Below are 26,479 nucleotides of genomic sequence, written 5' to 3'. Positions count from 1 at the left end.
CCAATTTATATAGTGTCTGGTTTCCCTTTGGATAATAGGGTATTCTGAAGTACAAGAGGCGAGGGGGAGACAGGAGGAAAGAATTACACGGCAGCAATGTCCTCCATTTCAATGTCTTCATCTTGATCTTCTTCATCGTCTTTGCCTCTGCCCTTTTGGCTATTGTCGCCCTCGTCTTCATCGATTGAGCCGTGAATGGCTTTCTTTTCAACACTGATGGATTTACGATATTCATCCTTCAACCTCCATTTTAAGGCATACGGACCTTTACGTTCCATGACTGCAACACTTTCAAGGCATTCCTTCAAATACGCCTCTGGCTGGTTTGTCTTTTCTCGAAGGCCCTTCATTGTCCAATATTCATATTCATTGAATAATCTGAAGAGGACGTTCATCAAAGTGTCACGATCCATTCTAGCAGAACGGCCTTCTTGCTTTGCGGCTTCTTTCTTCATAGCCAGTTCCTTGGACAACGTGATGGTAGAACCTGTTTGAATATTTGGAGTTGCCCTACCATGCATCAAACCAACTCTCTCAGATTTGAGATAGTTGATAGTCTTACGCTTAACCATTTGATTCAGTCTTTTCCGTTGTTCAATCATCCTCAATTTATTGTCACCGGCTAACTGCGTAGGAATAACTTGACATTCGTGCACAATCTTACCAACTAGTTCTGTCTTCTTAGGGATTGTCTTTGCATACGGTATGAACTTCCTGAATTTTTCAAATTTTTCAAACTTGGCGGAACGACGACCACGTCGTTTTGTATCTGATTCATCATCTGATAGCTCTGTTGTACCAATACCACTTTCGTTCCTCTTGGACTGATAGGTTGGGTCATTTGCCCTCATTTCCCTATACTGGGCCTCCTTCCTGTAGTTTCTAACCTTCCGCGTCCATGAAGCCTCATGGTTCAAGGCTTCCTTGTTCAAGGTTCTCATTTTCGGTTGGGCTGGCAAATTCACAACTTGGGTTCTGTACATCAACCTCTGTCTGAACTGACGGAACTGAGACTCACTGAATGCATATTCGTTTTCCACAACTTGTTTCAAGAGCCTTAATTCGTATTCCTTATCCAACTTACGGTGTTCTTCTATATCGGTGTTCAATTCTAGCAAAATCTTGTTGCTCTTAGCACTTGTACCTCTTTGGTTAACATTGCCATTGCTATTGCCATTACGGTTTGGCTTCACTATCGAGTTTTGGGGGATCTTTATATTACCTAACAACTGGCCGTCCAAAAATTCGTCATTTTTCCATAACTCCGCTAATTGTGGAGTCAACCTCACCAGCCAAATCTGGTTGTTTGCATTGTCTAAATTCAAGTCAAGAGACTCGTTTTGCTCTAGTTGTCCTTCGTTCACAGATACAATACCTTGCGGAATTGGCATATCATCTTCGTCGTATGCAACCTCCCCATTAATCTCCGCCTCTACAGAATCCCCTGCTGGAGACGTGCCTTGCTTCTCCAGCACAGGTTCTGACTTGGACACTGACTTGGACACTGGCGACTGTGACATGTGCTCAAATAGAGAGAAAGAAATAAACTGACCTTATTAGAACAACCTAATTTAGAAGATAGTTGAAAATTTCTACCACAGTGTAAAACTCCATCCTAAAAAGATCAATTATGCAGATTCTCTCCTTCTCAATTTGAAATTACTTTATTCATGTAGCCAATTTCGTAAGCGAAATGCCGTTTTCAAATTTGCCCACGAAAAAATTGGCTGCATGGAATAAGCGAATTAAGAAAAAAAGCCTATTTTTGGCAAGCGCGTTTGGAAAGTATAAAAGGAGAAGGGATCCCCCGTCCCCTTCGGTGGTTGTCGGCAATTTCGTCTGTCTCTGTTGATTTCCCTTTGTTCCTGTTTGACAGGCACTATTATACATTAGATAAGCCAGTCAGTTAGTCAGCTATTGTCAGAAAAAAAAAATGTCCTCTCCCTCCTCGAACACGCCATCAGCAGCATCTTCACCGGCACATTCTGTGTCTGGGAGTTTGCCGCCAAGAAAAAGAGCAAGAACAGATGCTGAAAAGGAACAACGCAGAGTTGAAAGAATTCTCAGAAACAGAAAGGCGGCACACGCGTCTCGTGAGAAGAAAAGGAAACATGTTGAGAATTTGGAATCATATGTGGTTTCCTTGGAAGCCAATCTTCAAGAATTATTCAAAAGACAGGAGTGTTTACTTGAAAAATTATCTGATTCAAAATGTGATTTCGATTTGATTGATATGGTCCAAAGACCAGAAGGTTTGGTATTATCCTTTGAGGAAGAAAGAAGTCTAAAGAACTCCAATAGTAATAAAAATGGACAAAATGGACAAAATGGAAACAATAAAGAAAAGAATTCTCCAAACTATTCATTTCAAGAGCCTATTAACAAGAAGCAAAGAGTTGAAATTAAGAAGGAAGAAAATGAGGAAGTTGTCAATGTAGGTTTGCTCAATAATGATGATTTGAATCTTGATATATTGACACCTCCATGTAACGACGATTTACCTCTTTTATCTTCATATTCTTCTCCATCACCCCCTCTCTCCAGCGGGGATGCATCGAATCCTACAACTCCTTTGAATGGCAACGACGAGATGAATTTGTTCACCACGGAAAGTAACATGGATTTCTTGAATTATTTAGAACCAGATTTTACAACTGATTCTTCAACAAATGACCATGATTTTGAAGACCCAAATTTCAAAGGATTAGAAGTTGGTAGTTCTATGGGTAATATCGGTTTGTTTAACAGTGTGCATTCAGCAGTAATGCATACGTTCAGGATTATATGTTGATGAAATTGAAGATTGACTAGGTATTGAAGGAATAGAATGGGTTTGTCACACTATGATTCCCTTGGGAGAGGGTTTAATTGGCTGAATGACTAACTGACTGGCTTGTGTGTGTATGTCTCAAACCCATTTTTTCGACTTGCTATTCCCAGTTTACCTAGTTTTTTTCATTTTTCAATATTAGCATATATAATGGTCGGCAGCACCATTAACAACCGATATTAACAACGCCCCATTTGACCTTGAAGAGTTTATAATGACTTAGAAGAGGTTTTTTTCCTATCTGATCTTTGTTTTTTTTTATTTCAATTGATTGTGATTATATCCATTTCATCTAATCAAAATTGTTATCTTTACTGTTGTTTTTTATTTGGGTTTTTTTTTTCCTCTGAGTTTTCATTTGTTCATATGGTTATTTTTTCTTATATTTTTTGTTATTTCATTTGATTTTTTTTCCTTCACATGTCCATCATTGTTATATCCTCTCCTCCAACCAGATTTCAGTTCTCATTGAGACAGTTGTGGGTGCTTAATTGTCTCTGTCTTGATAATTCCATGGTTTATGTTCCTTATGAAGAATTATTTTTCAAATCACTCAGACTACCCAATCCTTGTTTACTCATGTGTGCTTGATTCTTGCTGGACATCCAGTCCCATGACTGCGTTTCATGTGGCGCGCCGCTCACTTTATTAGAGGAGGCTGCGACTGGTTACTGCGAATGAATTGGATGCCGATTTGATCAATTGCAGAGTGTAGCAAACACGTACCGGGTAAGTTGAATTGTGTATTTGGACTAAGTTTTTGCTGGGATGTACATTCCATAGTATTTTTATAAGCTATTTTTTCAACTCTGTATTTTGTCCTTTATAATAGAAGCTAGTTATTCTACATGTGCGATTGTGTTGTTGTGGCAGCGTGAAAAGGGCCAATTTGATTTGGTCCTTCACCATTTGGCTATGAAATAACATAGAAAGTTACTTTATGTGACTACTTCGCGCTCAATAAATGACGAAAAGGTTGCACTTCAGGATGTTTCAAAACTTGACTGTATTTTAAAGATATCATGACCTGAAAAAATGAAAATTGGTATTAAGAAGAGAAGCAAGACAGTAGCCAATGCGAGTTGTGAAATTCCCTTGGGTTAAGCATACAGAAGGGCCCAGGACGTTTGAAATCTACTCTGTGTCGGTATCTCCAGACGGATCGAGGTTGGCTACAGGTGGATTGGATGGTAAAGTCAAAATATGGTCTATCGATACTCTTGACAAATACAAAGAGAAAGAAGACAGAAACGCTGTTTTGAACCCAAATGAGTGTAGACCATTATCCTCAATGACAAGGCACCAAGGTGCAATCACATGTGTTAGGTTTTCTCCCAATGGGCGGTTTCTTGCATCGGGATCGGATGATAAACTTGTTTTGATATGGGAGAAAGACGAGGAGAAGACCAAAATTATGTCGATGCATCGAAACGAGCTGGCGGATGATCCGATATTTGAGGGCAATCAAAATGAGTTGAATGAGTCTGATTTGGAGCATTGGACGGTACGGAAAAGACTAGTAGCCCATGACAATGATGTTCAGGATATGGCCTGGGCTCCAGACTCGTCGATTTTAGTCACGGTTGGATTGGACAGATCTATTGTTGTATGGAACGGTATGACGTTTGAGAAAATCAAGAGGTTCGATATCCATCAGAGCCATGTTAAAGGTGTGATATTTGATCCAGCAGGTAAATATTTTGCAACCATGTCGGACGATCGTTCCATGCGTATTTTCAGGTATCGGAAAAGTCTAAACATCGAATCAAATGGTAATGATATTGATTTTGTTGTTGAGCATGTCATCTATGAACCATTTGCTAAATCGCCATTGACAACCTATTTCCGCCGATCCTCGTGGAGTCCTGACGGGTTGTATATTGCAGCTCCTAATGGTATGAATGAAGGAGTCAATGCAAATGTTGTTATTAAGAGGGGTAGCTGGGAGAACGAACTAAGCTTAATTGGACACAGATTACCGTGTGAGGTATGTTCTTTCTCTCCAAGATTATATGATCCTACATTTAACGATAAAGACACACTATCGACTGAGACAGTACTCATTACTACAGGACAAGATAGGTCTATAGCATTATGGAGCTCTAAATGTGCTACACCATTGGCTGTAATTACAGAAGTGTCGAAAAAATCTTTAACAGATGTTGCTTGGAATCCCAATGGACTAAGTGTTTTCATTTGCGGATTGGACGGTAACATAATATCCTTATTTTTTGATGAAGGAGAACTGGGTAATGTTGTTCCCTTGGAAGAAAATAATAAGGCTTTAATCAGATATGGTAAAGATCGTGATATGTACTTCCCGGAAAGCGTGGAACAATTGAAGTTGGAAGAATATGCAGCCAAAAGAGGCCTCGTTGAAGGCAGCCTTAGTGAATCAGATCGAGTTGATAAAAAGAAGTCAATGTTGCATGAGAGATCAATGGATTCACAGACTTCGAAACAAGAGCCAAATAATGTTAAAATGAACATCCTTATTCCACGATCCAAAAAACATCCAAACAAACAAATGCCAGTTGCAAAAATCCAACAGGTGCAGCCACAACAACCAAAACCGGAATCTAAAATCTCTAGGGAGAACACCCTTTCTCTAAGAACACAGAAAGTTACAATTACAAAATCGGGGAAAAAAAGGGTTGCACCTATGCTGATATCCGCTAACTCATCCAACTCTGGTAATACAACACGTATCCAATTCACTTCATCTAATGCTTCAACGCTAAAACAGATAAATGCAAAAAAGAGAACCGACCTATCGCAGATAATGGCCGTGCCTTTCCCCTCCCTTCCAAAGAGCGGATTGTCTACCTTAGTTTCCTCCTTGCGTGCCAGGATTGCTGATGATGATGTAGAAGCCGAGAATTCGGAAAATGCAGTTGATTACATAGCTGAAACAAATCAGCACAAACCTCCAAGCTCAAAATCAAAGGCGAAAACAAACGGATTTGACCATAAAAGAAATGGTAACTTCCATCACACGTACGATGGATACCAAACAAAAAGAAGAAAAACAGCTTGTCCATCCTGGCTCAAAAATGCTATTGTTAATCCCATCACTATATATGGTGAAAAGTTTGCAAATGATGAAGTTATAATTGAAACAAGCAATTCAAAAGATCAAGTTTTGGAAGCCAGATTTGAGTATAATAATGAGTATAAGTATACCAATACAAATCATAACATTCCTGATAAAAATTGGAGTGAATTGGACTCTCTCTCTAGATTGATCACAAAGTCGAGATCACGACCTAACTGGGAATTCTTTCTCAATCACAAAGTATCGGCAATTGCTGACTCCAGCGTTGATGATATTGACTACTGGTGTCTAGGAACTGAAAATGGTCGCATATTAATAATTTCGGCAACAGGTCGGCAAATTTGCTCTACAGTTGAACTTGGATCGAACGTGGTGAAATTAATATGTCACGGTCCCAAAGTTCTAAGTGTTTGTGAAAATGGGATGATTAATTCTTGGGAGTTCAAGAACATGAAGAATGGATACTTGAGTGGTAAATCAATTGTTGAAAACTTAAGCTTGGCACCACTAATAAATATGCACTCTACTGTTACCGAAAGTAGAAAGAGAATTGAGTTAGATACAGTTGTAGAATCTTTGTTGATGAGAGACAACGCGTGTCCTCTGGTTGTGATTAGCCACAGTGACAAGAAGTGTATATACACATATGATCTGGGTTTGGAAGCTTGGATTGAGGTATTTGATAACTGGTATATCAAATTACTTCAGCTTACAACATCGGCTAGTTTATCCATCACTAAGGATAGACTATTCTCGTTAGTTATATCCAGAATTATGCGTGACCCTGACTTTGAAGCGTCGGGTTTAACAAATGACAAACAAGTGATTGAATCTGTTAGAAAGAGTTTGGTCTCATTGAATGAGGTTGTTGACCAGTGTATCAATAAGAGGTATGAAAATTTATAGATCCTTCTCCATTTTGTAGAATAATTTTACATAGTATTATATTGTACAGATAAATATACCGCATGCATGTCTTTCTAAAACTTCCTTCTCTTTTTAGCAGCTTCTTCCCATTCTTTAATCACTGGTCTTTCATTTTTCTTAAATTCGTCTCTAACATGCAAAAACTTACATGTGTCTCCAAACCCACAATAACCAAACTTTAGAAAGTCTTTACACACATCACGTTGATAATCCATAATGTAATTCTCCTTGACGTGTGTACTAACAGGTTTCACCAGCACCTCCTTCCGGGACTGAGTTCTGATCCTACCGGCGTAGATCTTGTCGCCATTTGCATCTTTCTCTTGGAGTTTCTTGGAATTTAGCAACTGCTTTTCATTCTCATGAAGCTTCTGATGCTGTTCCTGGATATTTAAGTCAGGACAAAATAAATCATCCTTTTTGGGCCTCTTGGATAGAAGTGGTAAATCAGATTGCTCCTCCTCCTCCTCCTTCTCCTTTTGTGGAATCGAATCATCTGTTTCAACTATCGTTTTTGCCCTGTTTATTATCCGAGGATCCAACTCAAGCTGTACATTATGACAATCATCCTGTTCTACAATTTCTTTACTGTTGTCTTCCCTCTTTCTTTTCTCAGAAGTCCCTTTAACTTTTCTTTTCTTAAACATGGTTTAGACACCAGCATGTAATAAGAGGTATATTCAGGTAACTATATACCAAGCCTCCAGGCAAATAATATGCAAAAAAAGTATTACTAGCTAAATAGGTCACGTGTGTGTAATTAGGGTTACTTTTCAAAAGTTCAGCCCTTTTTTCCCTTTTCGCCTTAGATGAAACTCGTGCTTTTTTTTTTCTCAACTAGGCCGAGCATAGGGTTTTCACTGCGTGGGAATACGAATTTCACTACTACATGTGAATGAAATTATTGTGATTATATTAAAATACACCTTTTTGAAATCTCCTGAAAAGTAACCTATCTTATTATATCACAATGGCTGTATGTACTATAACAAACTAGATTATTACATTTTGAAATATTGTGAATTTGACTAGGGCTGTGATTACGAAAATAGAGAAGGATCTAAGGAGAAAGAAAGATATCAAACATAACTTGTAGAAATACAAAAATACATAATTTGGTAACATTCAAATTAGAGCATAAAAGAGCATGTCAACCTAGAAATTGTTAAGCTGTTTGTACCAGATGGAAGGAAACATGCAGATACTGCTAGATAAAGTTTGTTCTGGAGGTTTAAATCTTTTCAGCCAAAATCAAGATGTCACTATCACAAGTTCAAAACAAGATGTATGAACAAATGAAAAGAAAATTACAGGAATAAATACTAACATATCACTCCTCCGTCCCTATTTTATTGTAGAGAGAAATCACCGACATTAAGCAATTCGTTGAATTAGCAAGAAGATCTGACGTCAAGACTGCAACCATCAAGACTCACACCATCTCCAAGTCTAACGGTAAGAAGGTCAACCAAACCAAGTTCAAGGTTAGAGGTACTAAGTACTTATACACCTTAATCGTTAACGATGAAGGTAAGGCAAAGAAGCTTGTCCAAGCTTTACCACCAACCCTTAAGGTTACCCAAGTTTAAATCTAGTTAACTAAAAAAACTGTATAGTTAGTTTATGGATAAAAAAATTTTTAATCAAGAATTAATAAACCATTCTGAACCTTGTCGATTGTCAAAGCAGTTTCTCTTTTTTTTTTTGGGATTAATCTATAATCTTTAAATATCTACAAAATAAAATCAGAGTTCCTGAATACAATAAAAACTTTATAAAAGAAAGGAGAAGGTTTAGTTTGCTGGTAAACCAAATTCCGCTCTAATAGCCTTCGCAAATCTTTCTAAACCAACGCCCAATGTTTCCAATGGAACAGCAGCATAAGTGCCCCTAAAAAAGAAGTGTGGTTCCTTTGACTTTTCAGCATTAGGAGCCAAGAACCAAGAACCAGGAATCATCAAACAACCTTCCTTCAAACCATGTTCGTAGACTGCATCTTCGATCTTCAATGGATCCTTTCCAAATTCTTCGAACTTTGGATGTTTGGACGCATCGATAGTAATAGTGAAGAACATACCGGCAATTGGGGGGGTCCAGGAAACAACTTCCTTAGGCATATTCTTCTCTAAACATTTGATTGTGAAATCTCTCTTAATAGTGTATTCTTTTCTTAATGCAATTAACCAATCAATGTAACCAGATTGGCCCCATCTTGCCAAAAGACCTTGGACAATAGATTGGGAAAAACCAGAAGGTGCTTGGATGGAAACTTCGTGTAATCTGATGAATCTTTCTAGCAAAGGTTTTTGACCAACAATCCATCCAATTCTTGAACCTGGGGCTAAAACCTTGGACAAAGAATCTAAACGCAGAACTCTACCTTCAACATCCATAGAGATAAAAGACTTAACTAACGCAGATAAGAATTCTTCGTGGGTTTGAGACTTGACAGAAGATTCTGCACCTTGTTTGTATTCTTCCATTTGTAAGAAGTAATAAGGTTCATCTTCCACAATAATGAAATCATATTTACATGCAATCTTGTAGATTTCCCTTCTTCTTTCATTGTTCAAGGAAGAACCGGTTGGGTTTTGACCGGTACAAATAGTGTACAATAGCTTTGGTAATGGTTTGGATGAATCCCAGTTAGCTAACAACTCATCTAATGCTGATGGAATGATACCATAAGCATCCATCTTAACTGGAACAAAGTTAACTTGTAAATTCTTTGCACATTCAACAGCAGATGGGAAAGTAAACTCTTCTAATAAAATAGAGTCACCTGGGTTACAGAAAGTTCTAATACATGCCTCCCATGATTGGGTGTTACCAATGGTCAGTGCAACATCCCATTCTTCATAAGGGACGTTATGCACCATTTGAGTGTGTTCCTTCAAGAAATCAACCAATTCAGTGCTACCTTGAGTAGCACCATATTGCAACGATTTAGCCAGTGGAATATCAAACTCTTCCACCTTGTGTTTATGGATTTCGGAAATGGTCGCATTACCTGTGACCGAAGGAGGTGCACCAATACCATCAGCAAATGGAGGAGCTGGAGAAGTTGCAGTGATTGTTTCCCATGGGAAATAATCTGCTAATGGTAAACCACCACCTAGGAAAACAATATTATCCTTACCATAATATTTAAAAGCAACCTTTAAACGAGATGGTTCTCTACCTTTAGATTCTTCAGAGAGAAGATGGGATAAATCTTTAACCATTTTTCCTTGAGCCAATAAATTGGGGTACTGTTTGTCTTTTCAAGCTTACACAGAAAACTACACTTAGACTAGAAATGAAAACAAAAAAGAAACTGAAACGGCAACGGCGACGTCTCTCTTATAACGAATTTTACTCCCCGCAGATCCATTCTTTTTTTTTGAAAAAAAAATTCAGTCATAGTCGGCTTTTTCAATCAACTTGATCTACTAAGCGAAAGTGCCTTCCCAATTGGGAAACGCATCGCCGTAATTTCAACAACAAGCGATTTGGTGTTCGGATATTCGAGGTTAAAGGAGGGTATAGGCGGTTAGTATTGTTCATGTGTGAGGGGAAGATAAATACAGGCATGGTTGTCGAACTAAATTTGGATGGTTTTGTCACATACGGATTGCGATAAGAGATCATATAGAGACATTCCATTCACCAATTCCGTACGCCGGCGAGTAGGTGGCATATCATGCAAACAGCGAAGCAGTCAACTAAATATCGTAGATATGTTAGGACAGCAAGCGTATAGGTGGAATCCAGTTAATTTCTATCAGGTTAACCACATACACTCCGTATGGCTAAGAGTTCAGGAACCTTTGTGTAACAGTAAGGTAAAACTTTCGACATACAGAGTTTCCGTGAACTATGCTGTATTGATCCGATCCTGCTTGGATAACGACAAGTCGATCCGGGGATGGTCCTAGCGGTTTCCCATACATACAATGGTGCTTTCACTCCCAGCCACAGATGGTTAAATGGTAAATATTGACTGACAAAGAAACGGTGTGTTTTCCTCAAATAATGAGGTCTATGGACTCGTAATCTCTAGACGGCTCGTTCGTCAACTTGTAGAAAAAAAAATCACATCCAACTCCATATGTCAGAAATTACCATATGAATCCACGTTATCCCATTCCCCAATCAGCATAAAGTGGATAAATCTCAATTGTCACATTATGCACAAGCCACCAAACACATTACAAAGAATTTAGCATTTTCGCCCTCTATAATCACAAATGCCCTTCTTCGTATCTTCACAAATCAACACAATCAAAGAAAAGTCAAGTAGCTTGACTTCAAAGTATATGGAATAAACAGGGGGAAAAAACTGGTGTTTGGAACTTCCTTTTAGAAAATGAACATTCTGAAAATGAGCTATCGAGCCTGAACTATGATGTCAGAGACAAATCTGAGTAAAACACTACTCCTCCTGTATATCTCCTTGAGTAAACAAATACCCAAATCATGTTCTATCAAAGGAATGAATCTGAACAGGATGACACGTTCTGGATAGCCCACCATTGAGTCGATTTACTGACTAAATCGGAATATTCTAAAATGAAGAGTAGTAAACACCAAACTGGCCCACAAGACAACTAGGAGCGAGGTGTGTTACAATATGAACTAGGAGTAATTCACTGAATCCTTGAACATAGACCTTCAATATTACAGTTGGGCATTGACCCATGTTGCAACTAAGAAACTATGCTGAAGAAGAAACAGGATGGGTGCATTGATTAACGTTGATTTTGAAAATTGAAGTCTATGCTGGATACATCGAGCGTGCAGTTGTGACATGTATAGAGATGAAAATGAAAAATCAAAGTAAAGCTCTTGACAAATAGAAGAGGTTCCTCCTGGTGGGGGGTCATGCTACATGTACCTTGACATTAATCACACAATAGAAAAACTTTATCACTTGAAAACTCTAACTGATTGGAACTGGATAACAGGCATATTAACTTTTAAAGTTGAGCTATGGATGAGCTTAGTATATGTTGACAAACAAGAACGAACCACAGAAACATCCAAAGAGAATAGGAGCCAAGACAACATTATTTCCCGTACGCAAACAAATTGAGCATGATTTCCACCCAACTCATGTTGTTTGTTTGTTTTTTTTTTTTCGTTTTTCCAAACTCTTGGTGAACGGTCTGCCCCCTATATGACCTACCGAGTGAAGTAAAAGGAAAAGGGGGACTGTGACTATGAGCTTGTCAATGTTGGATACTGATGGACCCCTTTCGCAACGCGTGAGGAAATCCACAGAAAACCCATTTGGAAAAAAAAAAAACAGACAAAAAGCAACTGATAGGCTGAGCCCCCCAAATGCATTTTCTTTTAAAAATACTTTTTTTTTTTAATGTTGGCACACTCTCTGTAGTCTGTGAGTACGTGCAAGATAACTGGAACTATTTGGAGATAGTGATTCAAATGCCAAGACTAAGGAGAGTACAACTGGAGAAGTACAATGATCTACAGATACAAGATGAGGGTATAGAATATTCAGAAACACAGAAACATGGCAGTCGCAAAGCAAACACTCAACTATATCGAGGATGTCTTATTCTTTTAGTTTCCATCAATTTTATTTTCACATGTATTCCCTACTATAGACATGGGAGAAAGACCGTGTACAGTGCCTTGTCTTGCCTTTTGTCATTTCTGGCACTTTTCCAAGCATTTCCTGCTGTTCGCAGTATAGAAATTAGCAAATGTTCCTTTTTGAGAAATCAGAAGGTGATTATGGGGGGTTCTGTTGTTTATGCGGGAATGATAGGTTCCCATTTATGGTATTCGCAGAATTTGTTGATGGATGGTTTGTATCTGGTGCCACTTATATTGGTTGTTTCTATTACCAATTGTTGTTAAGGGAAAGGCGGAACAAACCAGCAAACTGTGAATCCGCTCGGTTCTCCTGTCAGTCGTTTAATTTTACCATGATGCCAAGAATTTACATGCTGGACCCATGTTGGACTACAGAGTAGTGACTTTAGTATACCTGAAAGAAGGGCCCGCTGTTCGATGATTCTTGTCTCTTCACTTTTCAAGCATGTTTGTATTAGTAACGGTAATAGTGGTTTTGTTGCCCCATATGTGTTCCTAGTAACATAACTGAAACAGAGAGGCAGCAGAAACTCCAGCATTTGGAAGTTGTGAAACATAATGAAGTTTAAATCTTGTACGATTGAACCGTTTCCCCAGTAGTCTCTGAAATTAGATGATGAAATCTCTATTGATATGGATACCCTGTTTAGTGTTGACATCCTCAACCGATTTATGCTATCCTGCTCTACTGCAGAGACGAACAAATCCTCAATTGTTGGTATGTCGTACAATTCATCAAGCAACTGTACCTCAAAGGACACGTCTCTCTCACAAACATCGGTATATGATACCTTATACATTAAATTCTTGAAAATTGTTGACCGTTGAATCATCTCTTTTAAGCTAGAATGTAACCCTGGCGTCAATGAACTCGAGAGCAAGACATTGTTGCACTTTATAGATATCAAAATCACAAAAGGTCTGCTAAGGGGTGGTAATATGGCCAGTTCCTTTAAATTGAGCACCCCTGTTGTATCCAAGGTATGTAAGACATTCATGCTGCTCTTTAACATGGTGTTCCCTCGGTTCTTAGTCCATGAATACATGGGTGGCATCGGGGATCAACAAATGAGCTTTGAGGTGGCTCATTTTGATATAAGCAAGGTTGCGCAAGTCTTACAATAAAGTGCAAACGATAACGAGATTTCTTAGACACGTTAAAAAAAAATGTCATAAACAAACTAGTTATACAGATACTGCACCATACGATTGAGGTTCCCGGCCTGGCATGGTGACTCCTTGGTAGGTGCTGCTCTGTTCATGGGGATAACACGAAATGATGTACCAACAATGAACGAGAGCAGGAAGAAATCCCAAAAAGCAGAGGGCAATGTTGATCCAAAAGTCAGCAGAACAGAGTCCCCTCTTCATCGCAACAGGGACAAAAGGGAGAAAAATACCAATGAATGCTAGTAACCAGTCTCTTGCGTGCATCTCGTCTTGGTGGCAGTATGATAAAACGAAACGATTTGAGTGTTAAAATAACTTCACTCACTGTCTCTTACCAACACTCCTTGGTAAAGCAGCAAAGATATTAAACGGCAAAGGTATCTTGATCTTCCACCCCTTACTGATCCCAACCAGTCCCTAAACATTGTTGAGCCCCTCTATAAGTGCGCGAAAAGCCGCACAATGCCGTGTCGAACCTCTTGCTAACTGTATGAGCGCCGCACCCGTGGATCTTACTGCTGCGGCAATTTCTTGAGCCGCACTGCAATTGGCAACTTGGTTGATCAAGTCCGTCACATATTCGACATCTATATCTGTCTGTGTTGGATGTTTACGTTGAGGTGATAAAGCCAATGGTGAGGTATTTGCTGTTTGTTCGTTTTTTAGATAGTTATGACCCGAGATATTAAAGATGTTGTCTGAAGTCACCTCCTTACTTGAATCTTGACTGAACATTGAGTCTGTATAATAAGAGAGTTTAGGATTCTGATTGCTTTCTAATGGTGACAATGGTAAATTCTCCTTTTTGATAGATGTCAACTCTAAATTCCAATCAACTGATGATCCGTGGTTAATGGTTTCAAATTGTAAATCATATTTAGGCTTACGTCTCTTCAATTTATATTCATGTCCACTTAATATTGCAAGTGAATTAGATCTTAACCTTGTTTTAGTTATGAACTTGAATTTTAACAATTCTGTAGCACTAGGTCTAATAGTTGGATCTTTACTTAAACATGCCATGCTAAATTCCTTGAGGTAATAACTAGCTTTGTTTGGTAATCTAGGTGGTTCACTCTTTGGTATCTCAAATATTGCTTTAAATGGCTCTTTTTCATGATTGGGTATTTTGCCTGTACCTAACTCTATTAATGTAATACCCAAAGACCAAATATCTACCTTTTCGTTATATTCAACTTCTTCAAAATTATCAATATCAATAGGTTGACTACCTTTCATTGCCTCATTAAATGTTTGGGCCTCTAAGTTCTCATTGTATTCATTTTCTTGTATTTTCTTATTCCAGAATTTATAAAGAGTCCGAAACCCCAAGCCAGATTCAATCAACCTCCTTTCAAGATTTATCCTATCTTTCCTCAAAGTCCTTAAATCTGCTATAATCTCAGGCGCCATCCAATAAGGTGTCCCCACAAACGTTTTTTTCCCCTTCATGCCATCCATTTGTCCACTTACTCCAAAATCAGCAAGTTTGATTTCTCTCTTATTAGTGATTAATATATTTGCCGCCTTCACATCTCTATGAATTATATCCATTTCATGTAGATATTTTAAACCTTGAAGGGTATTTTTCATAATATATGATAAAACGCATTCTTCAACTCCATTTCTATTGAACTTCAATAGATCTGCACAACTTCCCTCACTACAATACTCCATAACAATTAGCATACTAACATCAATAATGAATGTACTATACCATTGTGTAATATTTCTATGTCTTAAACTCCTCAATAAGCTGAGTTCTTGAAGTAAAATGGGAATTTCGTCTTCACTCATTTCCAAATTTATGGATTTGATTGCCACATTCCTGCCTTGCTTCAAATCGTAAGCTTTATAAACATCGCCAAAGTTGCCTCGTCCAATACAATCAGTGAATCTATAGTTACTAAGCTGTTGGTGGGTTGAAGACTTTATCGGGTTTCTTAAGTAGGTATTTTTGGACCGTGACTTCAGTTTGAACATGCTATTCTTAAGAAAATAAAAAACCAAAAAAGATTAAGGTAGCAAACTCCCAAACAAGATAGGTAACCCAATATTGTCTTTTCTCCTATTTGGTAGCAATGAGCTATAACAAATAATAAAGTTTTTAGTTCTAGTAATATATAAATTTCTCTACAAAACATACAAATCAAGAAAACAAAATATTTAAAACACAAGGAGAGAAAGGGGACAATAATGATGATAGTATCGAGCTGTATGGAAAAGGAAAAAAATTGCCCACTTACTATTGGAACCCATTTTCCAGCTTATAGAGATTAAAAGGGATAGTAAACCTTACAAACTCCACTATCCCATCCTGGACCAACCATCATTTTCATACATCTCTCATAAGACCATTGTAAGCCGTAGATCAATGGGGAATACTTTTTAAAGGCTAGAAAAACTAAGAGACATGATATTATGGTCAAGAAAAACGTAAATTTAGGTGCTTTAGAGTGGCCTAACTGGAAGGTTTGTGGTACACACAAGATACCAAAAAACAATATAGGTAGGTAATCAAATAATTGCAAATCAATTTTGACAAACTTTCTTAGCAACAGAGTTAACGTATATCCTAAAATTAAATCTAACATTTGGTGGTCATATATGTAAACCGAAACATCAACCGTTGTGCAATGTTGATATGGATTCGTCGTCATAAGTTGATAAGCTTTAAATACAGAATAGATAAAGATAACCAATATCACCAAATGATACGTAATATAGTTGCCCAATAAATATACTGCAGAATGCGCCTCAGTATCAAGAAAATGTACATATCCCTTCCTCAGAAAAAGCCAATCTGTGAAGGACACACTGAATCCATTATTATATCCAATATCTCCAACGAACAATTTTTTAAAAACCTTGAAATGAATTTCCACAAATTTATCCCAAAACCCCAATTCAGGGAAATCAACAAGTCCGGAATCAATACTATACTTATCATGCTTATTCCAGTCAATATACCACAATGAAGCCTCATACTCTGGCTCTTTAATACATATTAGTTCATGCTGGCTTTCAGCAAATCCTTCTGTCAAGAGCAATGGTGTGCCCAATAGATAGCAATCACTTCTTTTATTATAAATTTGAAAAACCGATTCAATAGCACGTAGCGAGACCCTTGCTTTCTCATCCTTGGTATATTTGGTGGAGATTTTCAATTGAAATTCACTTGTATCTTCCTCCATTTCAGAAAAGTCTTTTTGTGTCGTGACTTCGGAGTTGTATTCTTGCTCAGATAGTGGAGGCTTGAAATCTGAGTCGGCAACTAGGAACGAATCCGTTGCAACATGCTTTATTTTGACTTTATGAGGTACGAATATCTTCATTGCATCATTCATGATTCTATCAGAGTTACCCTTGACTGGATAAATCTTGAAGAAATTGTTAAAGTCGTCAAAGTTGTCAAAAAGCGTAACCTGTTGATGCTTACTAGTTCTGTAGAAATCATTATGAGAGTGTAAGTATTCACCACTCTTAAAATGACGAATCATTACTGTCGATCCATAGGAGACGTCTGCAATCAACCCATCTAAATGGGTTTCCTTTAATGAATGTTGATAAGCAGGAGATAACAAATTGTAAGACTCACCTCTACTGTCCAGGTGACTCAGATGTAAGTTAAAAAAGTATAAGTAGATTGTGAATGGTATGGTCAAATATGCAAAATCTTTTATAAGTGACGCAATACGTAAATAATTCATTGAAACGTCTATATCACCTGAAGCAATCCAGAAAGTTATAGTTGAAGACAGAAAAGCATAAACAATCAAAAAAAGCCCTGACCAATGAGTAGATATGGCCAAACCTAAAGCAGTAGTACAAATCAGTAGATTAAAAAACCAGCTTGCACTAAACTTTGTTTTCAACGACATTAATTTATGATGACAAACAAAAATGGCAACAAACAATATATAGAAGCTGTCTGTAAACATAAATCTGCTTTGAGTGATCATTGAATTTTCAAGAGCAAACAAGAAGACACCAAAAAGTGCATAGTAATGGTTAACAGCAGAAATTTTCAATATTTTGTAAATATATATCACCGCTAAACCACCTACTATTGCATTCAAAACCCTTAGATGTTGATACGGGAATGAATCATATTCGGAGTTAATGGATAATTCTTCAAATGTAAAGACACCATACCCTAATGATCTGGATAAAGCGGAAAACAACAGAGGAACAAACGGAGGGTTGATATCTAAAAAGAACCTACCTGTAAGATAGCTATTGATAGCGGAAACTATTGGAATTTCCTCTAAAAGAACTTTATTTGGAAATTCAATGCAATATAACCTTATAACAATAGTTATAGTCACTGCAGCTAAAAGTTGGAATAACTCATATACGTTTGTGTTCAACCTTTTTTGGATTTGGGTTTCATTTATGTGAACATACGGACGTATAGGCCCCATTCGAAGACTGATTGCCTCAATGTTCGACAAACTTCCGCCATGTGAATAAACCCCCTTTATTTCAGGCATTGGAGGATAGCCGGTGTTTATGGGTAAAGTTACTTTCACAAAAACTATTGGAAAAATCTTACCCACATAACGTCTGCTAGACTTGGAAAATCAAACTAAATTTAGCATTTTCATTGTCGTCCGAGCTTTTCCGTTTCTTTTCTCATCTGAGATAATGAATTCTGACGTCTACACCAAAATAAACATATCATTTCATTCCAATCTATAAAATTACACATACTCCGCTACTGGTATACTACCTTTTTAAGCAACACATCATGTCTTGAAGCCACCTTCCGTAAAGTGTGTTTTCGCAGTAGTTCCCGAAAAGCCAAAAGATAGAACACAACTTGTCACCTTCGTCATGACCCTTAAGTACACCAAGATGTGTAAGCACTGTGTAGTTGATGAGAGCATCAACAAAAGTCCGACTGTCAAGCGAGTCTAAAGCTTCTCCGGCATCTCTTTTAATATTTGATAGAAACTTCACAACGTTAACATTCCTCACATCCAGTGTCTTTTGAAACTTGTTGTTCAACATGCGGAATACCCAGGCTTCTCCATCGCAAATCGCATCCCTCAATTCTACCGCAGTTTTGTTATACTCCAGAGAGTCGATCATCATAGAATTGGAAAAAAGCATACCATCTTCACGAGAGAAGTCACCCATTAGGTAAAACAATTGAGATACTTTGGTTTCATCTGTAATCACCACTTGAATCTCTCTTGCATCTTCATTAAATACTTTCTTGAAGTCAACAATAAGATCAATTTTTGTTGTGCCATCGACACTCTTGGAAAAATGTAAAATGTCAGTCTTGGTTGATTCCAAACCTGGAACAGGTGCTTTCACTATCTCTATACCATTCAAAAGGAATGCATGTTTGAATTGTTCAACAACTTCAGTAACACGTTTATTCTCCGCATTATACTTTTCAATAGAACTTATTACTTCTCCCAAAACATATAAATCTGATTCTTCTTCAAACGATAGCTTAGCTTCGGTTTTTTGGGTTTTCTTTGATGATAAATTTCTTCTTGCTATAACAGGCGCTTGGCTGACAAACCTCGCAACCCTACCTCTTTGAACAAAATTCCACCGTGAAAGTGTTCTTGAAAAATTTTTGAGCATGATTCTCTAACCTTTAACAATAATTGTGTAGATATGCACTTGTATACAAATGTAATAACTTTTGTATAAGCTATATCACTTGAAGTTCAAGCAGCTTAGGAAATTATAAAAGATTTTTGCTTTTTTTTTTTTCTCTCTATTCTCACACATCTCCAGCTATGTATAAAATTATAGCTCCTTTCACGTGTATAAGTTTAACAATCAATCCAGTGAAAAAGATTGACCTTGTCCAAATTACACATGTTTCCTATTTCTATATAAATATCCCTTAACGTTAAAATGTTATATCGTACTTTTCACATAGGTAACGGGACCATCTTTACCTTTCTTCCTTTTTTCCCCTTCTTGCCGTTACTCAGTGCTTGCGCTTTTGCCTTTCGAATCATTTCTTCAACTTCCCGTGTCTCTTCGGCCTGTAGAGCTTCTTCTTCTGGATCAAGAACAACGGGAACACGTGTCCCCCATACAGAAGTTTGCGTAGTCATTAATGGAACATCCGAACCAACACTGCCACCAGTACCAGTTTCATTGTTATCAGTTACGTTTTTCTTAGCATGTGCAGCATCAAACGGACGAAGTGGATTCACAACACCCTTCAACATTGGTGTATTACTAACCGGATCAATATGGACAAACTCGTTTCTTTCCCACCTATTTTCACTCAGCATATCTATAATTTCATCTTCTTCCTCTGCTAACGCATTCCTATTATCATCTCTATTGAACACCTCTAGTGTTTCCCTTTCTCTTCTTCTTTCACCACGGATACGTGCCTTTTCTTCTGATGTTCTTTTGTTCCTAATATTTCTTGTCCTAGCCTGTAATTTTTTAACTAAACTCGGTGGTATTTGAATAGGATACTTAGAATCGGTAAAAATTTGCGCCGTGTCATTCTCATTTAAAGGGATAAAAGAATTGTCAAATTTGGTCCAGTCAATCTCCAAAAATTCAATTTCCGCCCCATATGGTATATTACCCAGGTAAGGGTTCTTGGAAACCAGTTCAGGAGTAACTCTACCTTCCTCAGAGTTGATGTTCTCTATATAAAGATTCAAAGCCAATGGTAAATTATATGCCGGATTCGATAATGATTCATCAATCTCCTTTGAAAGGGGCATTCCAAATAAATGTTTGATTACTAACGTATCAAGAGGTGATAAAAAGTAATGAATTCTGGAATTGACATCACACTCATAATAATAATAACCTTCGTTATAAGGAGGAAGAGTGACTTCCTCAGATAGGGACATCCCTGCCATAATATTTTCAAGAGAAGCATTTTCAGCTTGTGGGGGGCCTCTTGTAATTTTTGTACTTGAAGTTCTTTCATTTTCTAGAATCGAAACGAGTTCCTTGATTTTTACTATAGCCTTATCAAAAGGCTCACTGGAGCTTCCGTACATCTCGCAGTCAATTAACTTTTGAGTCATAAGATCATCGATTTCCTTATTGAAACAGGCTAAAACAAAATTCGTATCGGATAAAATCAACCTAGAATGATTGATATACGGGGAATACTGTTTGAAGTTCAGTGGAGTACAGTTTGAGCTTATCCATGGAATACTTCCCCTGAATGCTTTCGACTGGTAGAAATTAGATACTTGTTGTGAATAGATCTTGGACTTCTCCCTGTGCATGAGTGGAAGGGTAACATAGGTTTTCTCGCTTACTTTGGAAGATCCAGTGTGGACATGTTCAATTAGCACTGGCAAAAGTGGATTTCTCTCTCTAATGGTCTCGGAGCAGAGTGGACAAGAAATAAATGGATTGTGCATATTTCCCAATGAAGTCTTGGATTTATCGTTCCTGGCATTCTCAAACATATCAAGCAAACATGGATAACAAAAAATATGGCCACAATTCGTCATTCTTGGAGCCACAAACTCATCACCTAAACAGATTGGACAATGATAATCGTGTTGTTTAACCATGACACGTGCGATACTATTGGTGTCAAGAGGCAAATTTGGATCTAACATCTGAGCCCTGTAATCACCGTCGTGTTTCAATATAAATTTGTAGTTGGCATTGATATAACTTAGTCCAGACAAGTGGATTTCAGTTCTGAAAGGTTTGTTATTTCTTCTAAACGGCTTCTGATGTTTTTCTCTTGGTTTGTAATCATTGTAAAAATAATCTGATTCATCATTTATGTAGGAATAAGAAAGCAAATGGCTTATATTTTGCCCCTTCTTAGACGCTTTCAAGATGGAATTGATATCATTTGAACAATTATCGTCATCAACCCCTGTTCTGATGTTACCGTTCTTTACAACAGTTCTAAGATTCCTCTTTGAGGAGTTGTGTCTTGTTCTATTTCTTGACCCAGTCTTTTTCGTTGAGCCGGGGCTGCTTTTCTTGTTGTCACCGATGTTCGTTTGGCGTCTAGGCTGTACAACCTCTCCAACACAGGCTAGTAATGGGAGCCCATCTCCACTTTTTTGAGACATTTCAAAACTGATTTGGGTTGTATTGTACTTGAAGTACCTTGGTCACCTATTACTAGGGTAAAGTATGGGACGGGTATCTCTACTGGTTCCCTAGGTAGACCAGAGAGAAACAGTATCTAACACTTAAAAAGTAGGTAAAACTTTCACTTGGCTTTGTCAGTCATACACACACATTGCAAACTACTTTTATTCCACGTGACCGGGTTCATTAATCTGTGTTCGCGCATGAGGGTGTTGCACGGAGATAGAGCGCACCCTAATTCGCAAAACAACTCATGTGTCACACTTATTTATAGGGGGGTACTATATATCAAACGCACTTGCAAGTAGGCATCGAAGGCGCCGAGCAGACCGTAAAAGTCGGACAATTTTTTTTGCAAGGCTCTTTTGCAGTTAAAAGTCGCGTTTTACTTACAAACCGTTTTCCACATCCACAAAACTGAAATAATAATGAAATAATTTTTCATCATTTTAAAAAAAAAAAAAAATTTTGTATAAAGAAGTAACCACTTGAAAAACAATTAGGTTTATCAAAGAGCAGTTTTTCCTTGGTTTAAGTTCATAGGCATGTCGACTAGTATCAACAACACTAACAAGAAGAAGGTGCTTGACTCTCGTGTTCCGGCCCTTATTAGGAATGGCGTCGACACAAGACAAAGGTCATTCATCATTATGGTTGGTGATAAATCTAGAAATCAGATTCCCAATCTTCATTATCTGATGATGAATGCGAATTTGAAAATGAACAAGTCCATTCTATGGGCGTACAAGAAGAAATTATTAGGTTTTACATCTAACAGGCTTAATAGAGAGAAGAAATTAAAGAAGGATATCAAGCGTGGTGTTAGAGAAGCCAATGATTTGGATCCTTTTGAGGCGTTTCTTTCAAACAATCAAATTAGATATGTATACTACAAGGAGACTGAAAAGATTCTAGGTAATACTTATGGTATGGTTGTTTTACAAGATTTCGAAGGTTTAACTCCAAACTTAATGGCCCGTACTATTGAGACTGTTGAAGGAGGTGGTTTAGTTGTCATGTTACTTAAATCGATGAAATCCTTGAAGCAATTATACACAATGACAATGGATGTTCATAGTAGATATAGAACCGAAGCTCATAATGACGTTGTTTCTCGATTCAATGAACGTTTCTTACTATCCCTCTCTGATTGTGCCAACTGTTTAGTGGTCGATGATCAGCTAAATGTTTTACCTATCTCTGGTGCAAGGCACGTGAAGCGTTTACCTCCCAAGGACGAAGATGAGATTTCTCCTAAAGAGCAGGAACTGAAAGAGTTGAAGGAGAGTTTAGCAGATACCCAACCTGCGGGCTCGCTTGTTTCGTTGGCTAAAACTGTCAATCAAGCGGAGGCAATCTTACGTTTTATTGACGCTATTGCTGAGAAAACTTTGAATTCAACCGTTGCTCTGACCGCTGGTAGAGGTAGAGGTAAATCTGCCTCCTTGGGTATTGCTATTGCAGCAGCTATTGCCCAAGACTATTCTAATATTTTTGTAACGTCACCATCTCCAGAAAATTTAAAGACATTATTTGAGTTTATTTTCAAGGGTTTCGATGCTATTGGCTATGTTGAACATCAAGATTATGATATTATTCAATCAACCAATCCTGCATTCAACAAAGCTATTGTTAGAGTTGATGTTAAACGTGCGGGTCATAGACAAACTATCCAATACATTTCACCAACTGATAACCATGTCTTAGGTCAAGCAGAACTTTTGATCATTGACGAAGCAGCTGCTATTCCTTTACCATTAGTAAAGAAATTGTTAGGTCCTTATTTGATATTTATGTGTTCTACGATCAATGGTTATGAAGGTACAGGCCGTTCTCTTTCTCTAAAGTTGATTCAACAATTAAGAGACCAATCCAAGAATATTATTAAGGACAATTCTCAAACACAAGTTGTTTCACGTGATGACACTTCTGGAACAAAGGAAATCGACAATATCTCGATTTCAAATCGTTCTTTGATCGAGGTAGCATTGGATGAACCTATTAGATATGCGCCAGGTGACCCTGTCGAGTCATGGTTGAACAAGTTATTATGTCTTGATGCCAAACTTCCAAAACAGACAAAATATGCCACCAGAGGTTGTCCACATCCATCGGAATGTTCTTTATTCTATATCAACCGTGATACTTTATTTTCTTATGACCCAGTTTCAGAATCTTTCCTTCAAAGAATGATGGCCTTATTTGTTTCTTCTCACTATAAGAATTCTCCAAATGATTTACAATTAATGTCAGATGCACCAGCACATCAGTTGTATGCCTTGTTTGGTCCCGATGTTGGCAAGGACGCTTCCATTCCAACCCCATTGTGTGTGGTTCAAGTCGCTTTGGAAGGTGAGATCTCCAAAGACAGTATTCGTAGTAGTCTAAGCCGTGGTATCAGAGCAGGTGGTGATTTGATCCCATGGTTAATTTCTCAACAATTCCAAGATGAAGATTTTGCAAGTCTTTCTGGTGCTAGAATTGTTCGTATTGCAACCCATCCTGATTATACGAAAATGGGGTACGGTTCTAGGGCTCTTGAACTATTAACAGATTACTTTGAAGGTAAGTTTGCATCGCTAGATGAAGATAACAAAACCTTATCAGATGACAAGTTTTCCATTAAGCGTTTAACCGATTCAGAATTGGAAAATGCATCTGTCTCATTAAAAGATGAAATTAAGCCTCGTAAGGAGGACGCATTGCCACCATTGTTTGTTAATTTAGCACATCAAAGACCTTACTACTTGCATTATTTAGGTGTTTCTTATGGTTTAACTCAGCAACTTCATAAATTTTGGAAAAAGAGCGGTTACAGCCCGGTGTATTTAAGACAGACTACAAATGACTTAACCGGGGAACACACGTGTGTGATGTTGAAAACTCTAGAAGGCCGTGATGACAAATGGTTACATGCTTTCACCAAAGATTTCCATAAAAGATTTATCAATTTACTGAGCTACAGTTTCTCAAAATTCCCATCTGTTCAGGCACTAAGTGTACTTGAGGCATCGAGAGTTGAAGGTCATAAAAATGCTGCGACATTTGATAAGAATGAACTCGATAAAATGTTAACACCATTTGATTTGAAGCGTCTTGAGTCTTACGCAAATAACCTTATTGATTATCACGTTATTCTTGACTTATTACCATACATAGCTTATCAGTATTTCAGTGATATAATCCGTGATGAAGTTTCTCTTTCTCATGTTCAAAGTGCTATTTTATTAGCGATTGGATTGCAACATAAAGAATTGGACGATATTTCAAAGGAATTAAACATAGAAACAAACCAATCTCTTGCTATGTTCTCTAAAATTGTTCGTAAGGTTTCACAATACTTCCGTTCTTTGGTGAAGGAATCAATTGTTGAAGAGTTACCGGAAATTGATGATGATGAGATGAAGGAGTTGAATGGTGAGGAAATTCCAACTGTCAATGACGTTGAGGAAATGGAAAGGGAGCTTGAAGCAGACCTTGCAGCTGCAGGTAACGAAGCGTTAGAAGAAATCAGGGAACGTAAGGAAAAGCAAAAGGAACTGATTAATAACCTAAACTTGGATAAATATAAAATCACAGATGTCTCTGACTGGTCCTCGGATAAAAAGTCAATTGACCGTGCAATCAAAAATAAGGGCACAGTAAGTCTTAAGAAAGGATCAAAGAGAAAGCCTGCCGAAAGTGCAGAAGATGTTTATAAGAGTGAAATGAAAGCCCTTGCAAAGGATAAGAGCAAATCTACTAGAGGTAAAAAGTCTAGAAAGTAAATGTTTAGTGTGAGAATAAACATTCTATACGTTTGTAAATAATCAAAATATAGTTCGAAATATACAGGTAGTGATTTCCTCAATCATATCATCTGCATTCGTATATTCATCATTACGGAATTCGTTCACTCTATACCTATATTTGAATTTCGCATCCAAATCACCCCCGCTCAGCTTGACAACTTCTTCATCTGAGCCGTTTATGAAAATCTTTTTGTGGTTATTGTAATATCCAGGCCAAACAAATTTGTCAAAATAGCCTTCAGGGTCTACCCATTCTTTTCCTTCGACTGTATAAATCCTTTTCTCTCTTCGTGATTTAAGCGTGGAATAGTTAGCTTTGATAAATAATGTCAAATCGAGTTGTTGTAACAACTCCACATCATGCAAGATTAGGAATCCATCCACCAGGAATATTCTATATTCTCCATATCTACGTTTATTCACCAATAAGTCAAATTCATTCTTTAATTTTGATATTGTCTGCGGCTTACACTTGAAGTGAGAATCGTTTCTTGGCGGTTCAGTGCTTTTTAGTGAATAATCGTAATATCCGCCTTCATTCCTGATCACCGGAAAACCACTAAGATAAGTGCTTTTCATATTTCCATTTTTGAGCAGTGCTAATGTCTTTTTCAGTTTGTCAATATCAATTGCGTCAGGACAATCCCAATCTCTATCATTTCTTTTCTTATCAAAAGGAACATCTTTTTCTAACTTGAAGAAATCATCCTCATGAATGATTTCACAGTTCCTCAAAATTGTTCTCAGGATATTGGCAATAGTTGATTTCCCTGAGCTGGATGCACCTGTTACTCCTATAAGAATTGTACGCATCATTGGGTTCACCAAGAGAATCACATATCCTACCATCAAAGCTGCCACCAACGTGAGTATTTTCATTGAAGACGCGATGTGTGAAAAATCAACACAGCTGCTAATAAGATAATCCAGGTACTATTGTAGCAAAGAACTCAAGCTTACTGTATATTAATAGAAATTAGGGATTATACATACAAATATTAATCAACTCAAAATTTATAGATCAGTCCA

At 37.6% G+C, this 26,479-nt stretch overlaps 14 protein-coding genes across 14 annotated transcripts; 4 read left to right on the top strand and 10 right to left on the bottom strand.

The window, feature by feature from the left end:
* Positions 1 to 83: 83 nt before the first annotated feature.
* Positions 84 to 1,520, bottom strand: C5L36_0E01150 (uncharacterized protein; the record flags this gene model as incomplete). The annotated part of the gene is made up of 1 exon (XM_029467666.1): positions 84 to 1,520. The coding sequence occupies one exon, from the start codon at positions 1,518 to 1,520 to the stop codon at positions 84 to 86; it is 1,437 nt and encodes a 478-aa protein (XP_029323526.1).
* A 413-nt stretch (positions 1,521 to 1,933) lies between these two features.
* C5L36_0E01140 (uncharacterized protein) lies at positions 1,934 to 2,791 on the top strand (the record flags this gene model as incomplete). The annotated part of the gene is made up of 1 exon (XM_029467665.1): positions 1,934 to 2,791. The coding sequence occupies one exon, from the start codon at positions 1,934 to 1,936 to the stop codon at positions 2,789 to 2,791; it is 858 nt and encodes a 285-aa protein (XP_029323525.1).
* Positions 2,792 to 3,905: 1,114 nt separating this feature from the next.
* C5L36_0E01130 (uncharacterized protein) lies at positions 3,906 to 6,791 on the top strand (the record flags this gene model as incomplete). The annotated part of the gene is made up of 1 exon (XM_029467664.1): positions 3,906 to 6,791. The coding sequence occupies one exon, from the start codon at positions 3,906 to 3,908 to the stop codon at positions 6,789 to 6,791; it is 2,886 nt and encodes a 961-aa protein (XP_029323524.1).
* A 74-nt stretch (positions 6,792 to 6,865) lies between these two features.
* C5L36_0E01120 (uncharacterized protein) lies at positions 6,866 to 7,459 on the bottom strand (the record flags this gene model as incomplete). Its single annotated transcript, XM_029467663.1, has 1 exon — positions 6,866 to 7,459. The coding sequence occupies one exon, from the start codon at positions 7,457 to 7,459 to the stop codon at positions 6,866 to 6,868; it is 594 nt and encodes a 197-aa protein (XP_029323523.1).
* Positions 7,460 to 7,782: 323 nt separating this feature from the next.
* On the top strand, positions 7,783 to 8,401 carry C5L36_0E01110 (uncharacterized protein; the record flags this gene model as incomplete). The annotated part of the gene is made up of 2 exons (XM_029467662.1): positions 7,783 to 7,788; positions 8,171 to 8,401. The coding sequence occupies 2 exons, from the start codon at positions 7,783 to 7,785 to the stop codon at positions 8,399 to 8,401; spliced, it is 237 nt and encodes a 78-aa protein (XP_029323522.1).
* Positions 8,402 to 8,605: 204 nt separating this feature from the next.
* Positions 8,606 to 10,036, bottom strand: C5L36_0E01100 (uncharacterized protein; the record flags this gene model as incomplete). The annotated part of the gene is made up of 1 exon (XM_029467661.1): positions 8,606 to 10,036. One exon carries the CDS (start codon positions 10,034 to 10,036, stop codon positions 8,606 to 8,608), a length of 1,431 nt encoding a protein of 476 aa, XP_029323521.1.
* Positions 10,037 to 12,673: 2,637 nt separating this feature from the next.
* On the bottom strand, positions 12,674 to 13,468 carry C5L36_0E01090 (uncharacterized protein; the record flags this gene model as incomplete). Its single annotated transcript, XM_029467660.1, has 1 exon — positions 12,674 to 13,468. One exon carries the CDS (start codon positions 13,466 to 13,468, stop codon positions 12,674 to 12,676), a length of 795 nt encoding a protein of 264 aa, XP_029323520.1.
* A 130-nt stretch (positions 13,469 to 13,598) lies between these two features.
* C5L36_0E01080 (uncharacterized protein) lies at positions 13,599 to 13,847 on the bottom strand (the record flags this gene model as incomplete). Its single annotated transcript, XM_029467659.1, has 1 exon — positions 13,599 to 13,847. One exon carries the CDS (start codon positions 13,845 to 13,847, stop codon positions 13,599 to 13,601), a length of 249 nt encoding a protein of 82 aa, XP_029323519.1.
* A 153-nt stretch (positions 13,848 to 14,000) lies between these two features.
* C5L36_0E01070 (uncharacterized protein) lies at positions 14,001 to 15,566 on the bottom strand (the record flags this gene model as incomplete). Its single annotated transcript, XM_029467658.1, has 1 exon — positions 14,001 to 15,566. One exon carries the CDS (start codon positions 15,564 to 15,566, stop codon positions 14,001 to 14,003), a length of 1,566 nt encoding a protein of 521 aa, XP_029323518.1.
* A 293-nt stretch (positions 15,567 to 15,859) lies between these two features.
* Positions 15,860 to 18,076, bottom strand: C5L36_0E01060 (uncharacterized protein; the record flags this gene model as incomplete). The annotated part of the gene is made up of 1 exon (XM_029467657.1): positions 15,860 to 18,076. One exon carries the CDS (start codon positions 18,074 to 18,076, stop codon positions 15,860 to 15,862), a length of 2,217 nt encoding a protein of 738 aa, XP_029323517.1.
* A 235-nt stretch (positions 18,077 to 18,311) lies between these two features.
* Positions 18,312 to 19,187, bottom strand: C5L36_0E01055 (uncharacterized protein; the record flags this gene model as incomplete). Its single annotated transcript, XM_029467656.1, has 1 exon — positions 18,312 to 19,187. One exon carries the CDS (start codon positions 19,185 to 19,187, stop codon positions 18,312 to 18,314), a length of 876 nt encoding a protein of 291 aa, XP_029323516.1.
* A 296-nt stretch (positions 19,188 to 19,483) lies between these two features.
* On the bottom strand, positions 19,484 to 21,637 carry C5L36_0E01050 (uncharacterized protein; the record flags this gene model as incomplete). Its single annotated transcript, XM_029467655.1, has 1 exon — positions 19,484 to 21,637. The coding sequence occupies one exon, from the start codon at positions 21,635 to 21,637 to the stop codon at positions 19,484 to 19,486; it is 2,154 nt and encodes a 717-aa protein (XP_029323515.1).
* Positions 21,638 to 22,204: 567 nt separating this feature from the next.
* Positions 22,205 to 25,426, top strand: C5L36_0E01040 (uncharacterized protein; the record flags this gene model as incomplete). Its single annotated transcript, XM_029467654.1, has 1 exon — positions 22,205 to 25,426. One exon carries the CDS (start codon positions 22,205 to 22,207, stop codon positions 25,424 to 25,426), a length of 3,222 nt encoding a protein of 1,073 aa, XP_029323514.1.
* Positions 25,427 to 25,468: 42 nt separating this feature from the next.
* C5L36_0E01030 (uncharacterized protein) lies at positions 25,469 to 26,329 on the bottom strand (the record flags this gene model as incomplete). Its single annotated transcript, XM_029467653.1, has 1 exon — positions 25,469 to 26,329. One exon carries the CDS (start codon positions 26,327 to 26,329, stop codon positions 25,469 to 25,471), a length of 861 nt encoding a protein of 286 aa, XP_029323513.1.
* Positions 26,330 to 26,479: the final 150 nt, after the last annotated feature.

Source organism: Pichia kudriavzevii, chromosome 5, assembly GCF_003054445.1.
Source record: "Pichia kudriavzevii chromosome 5, complete sequence".
In the NCBI taxonomy this organism is placed as follows: Eukaryota; Fungi; Ascomycota; class Pichiomycetes; order Pichiales; family Pichiaceae; genus Pichia; species Pichia kudriavzevii.
This window is presented reverse-complemented; position numbering and strand designations above follow the sequence as displayed.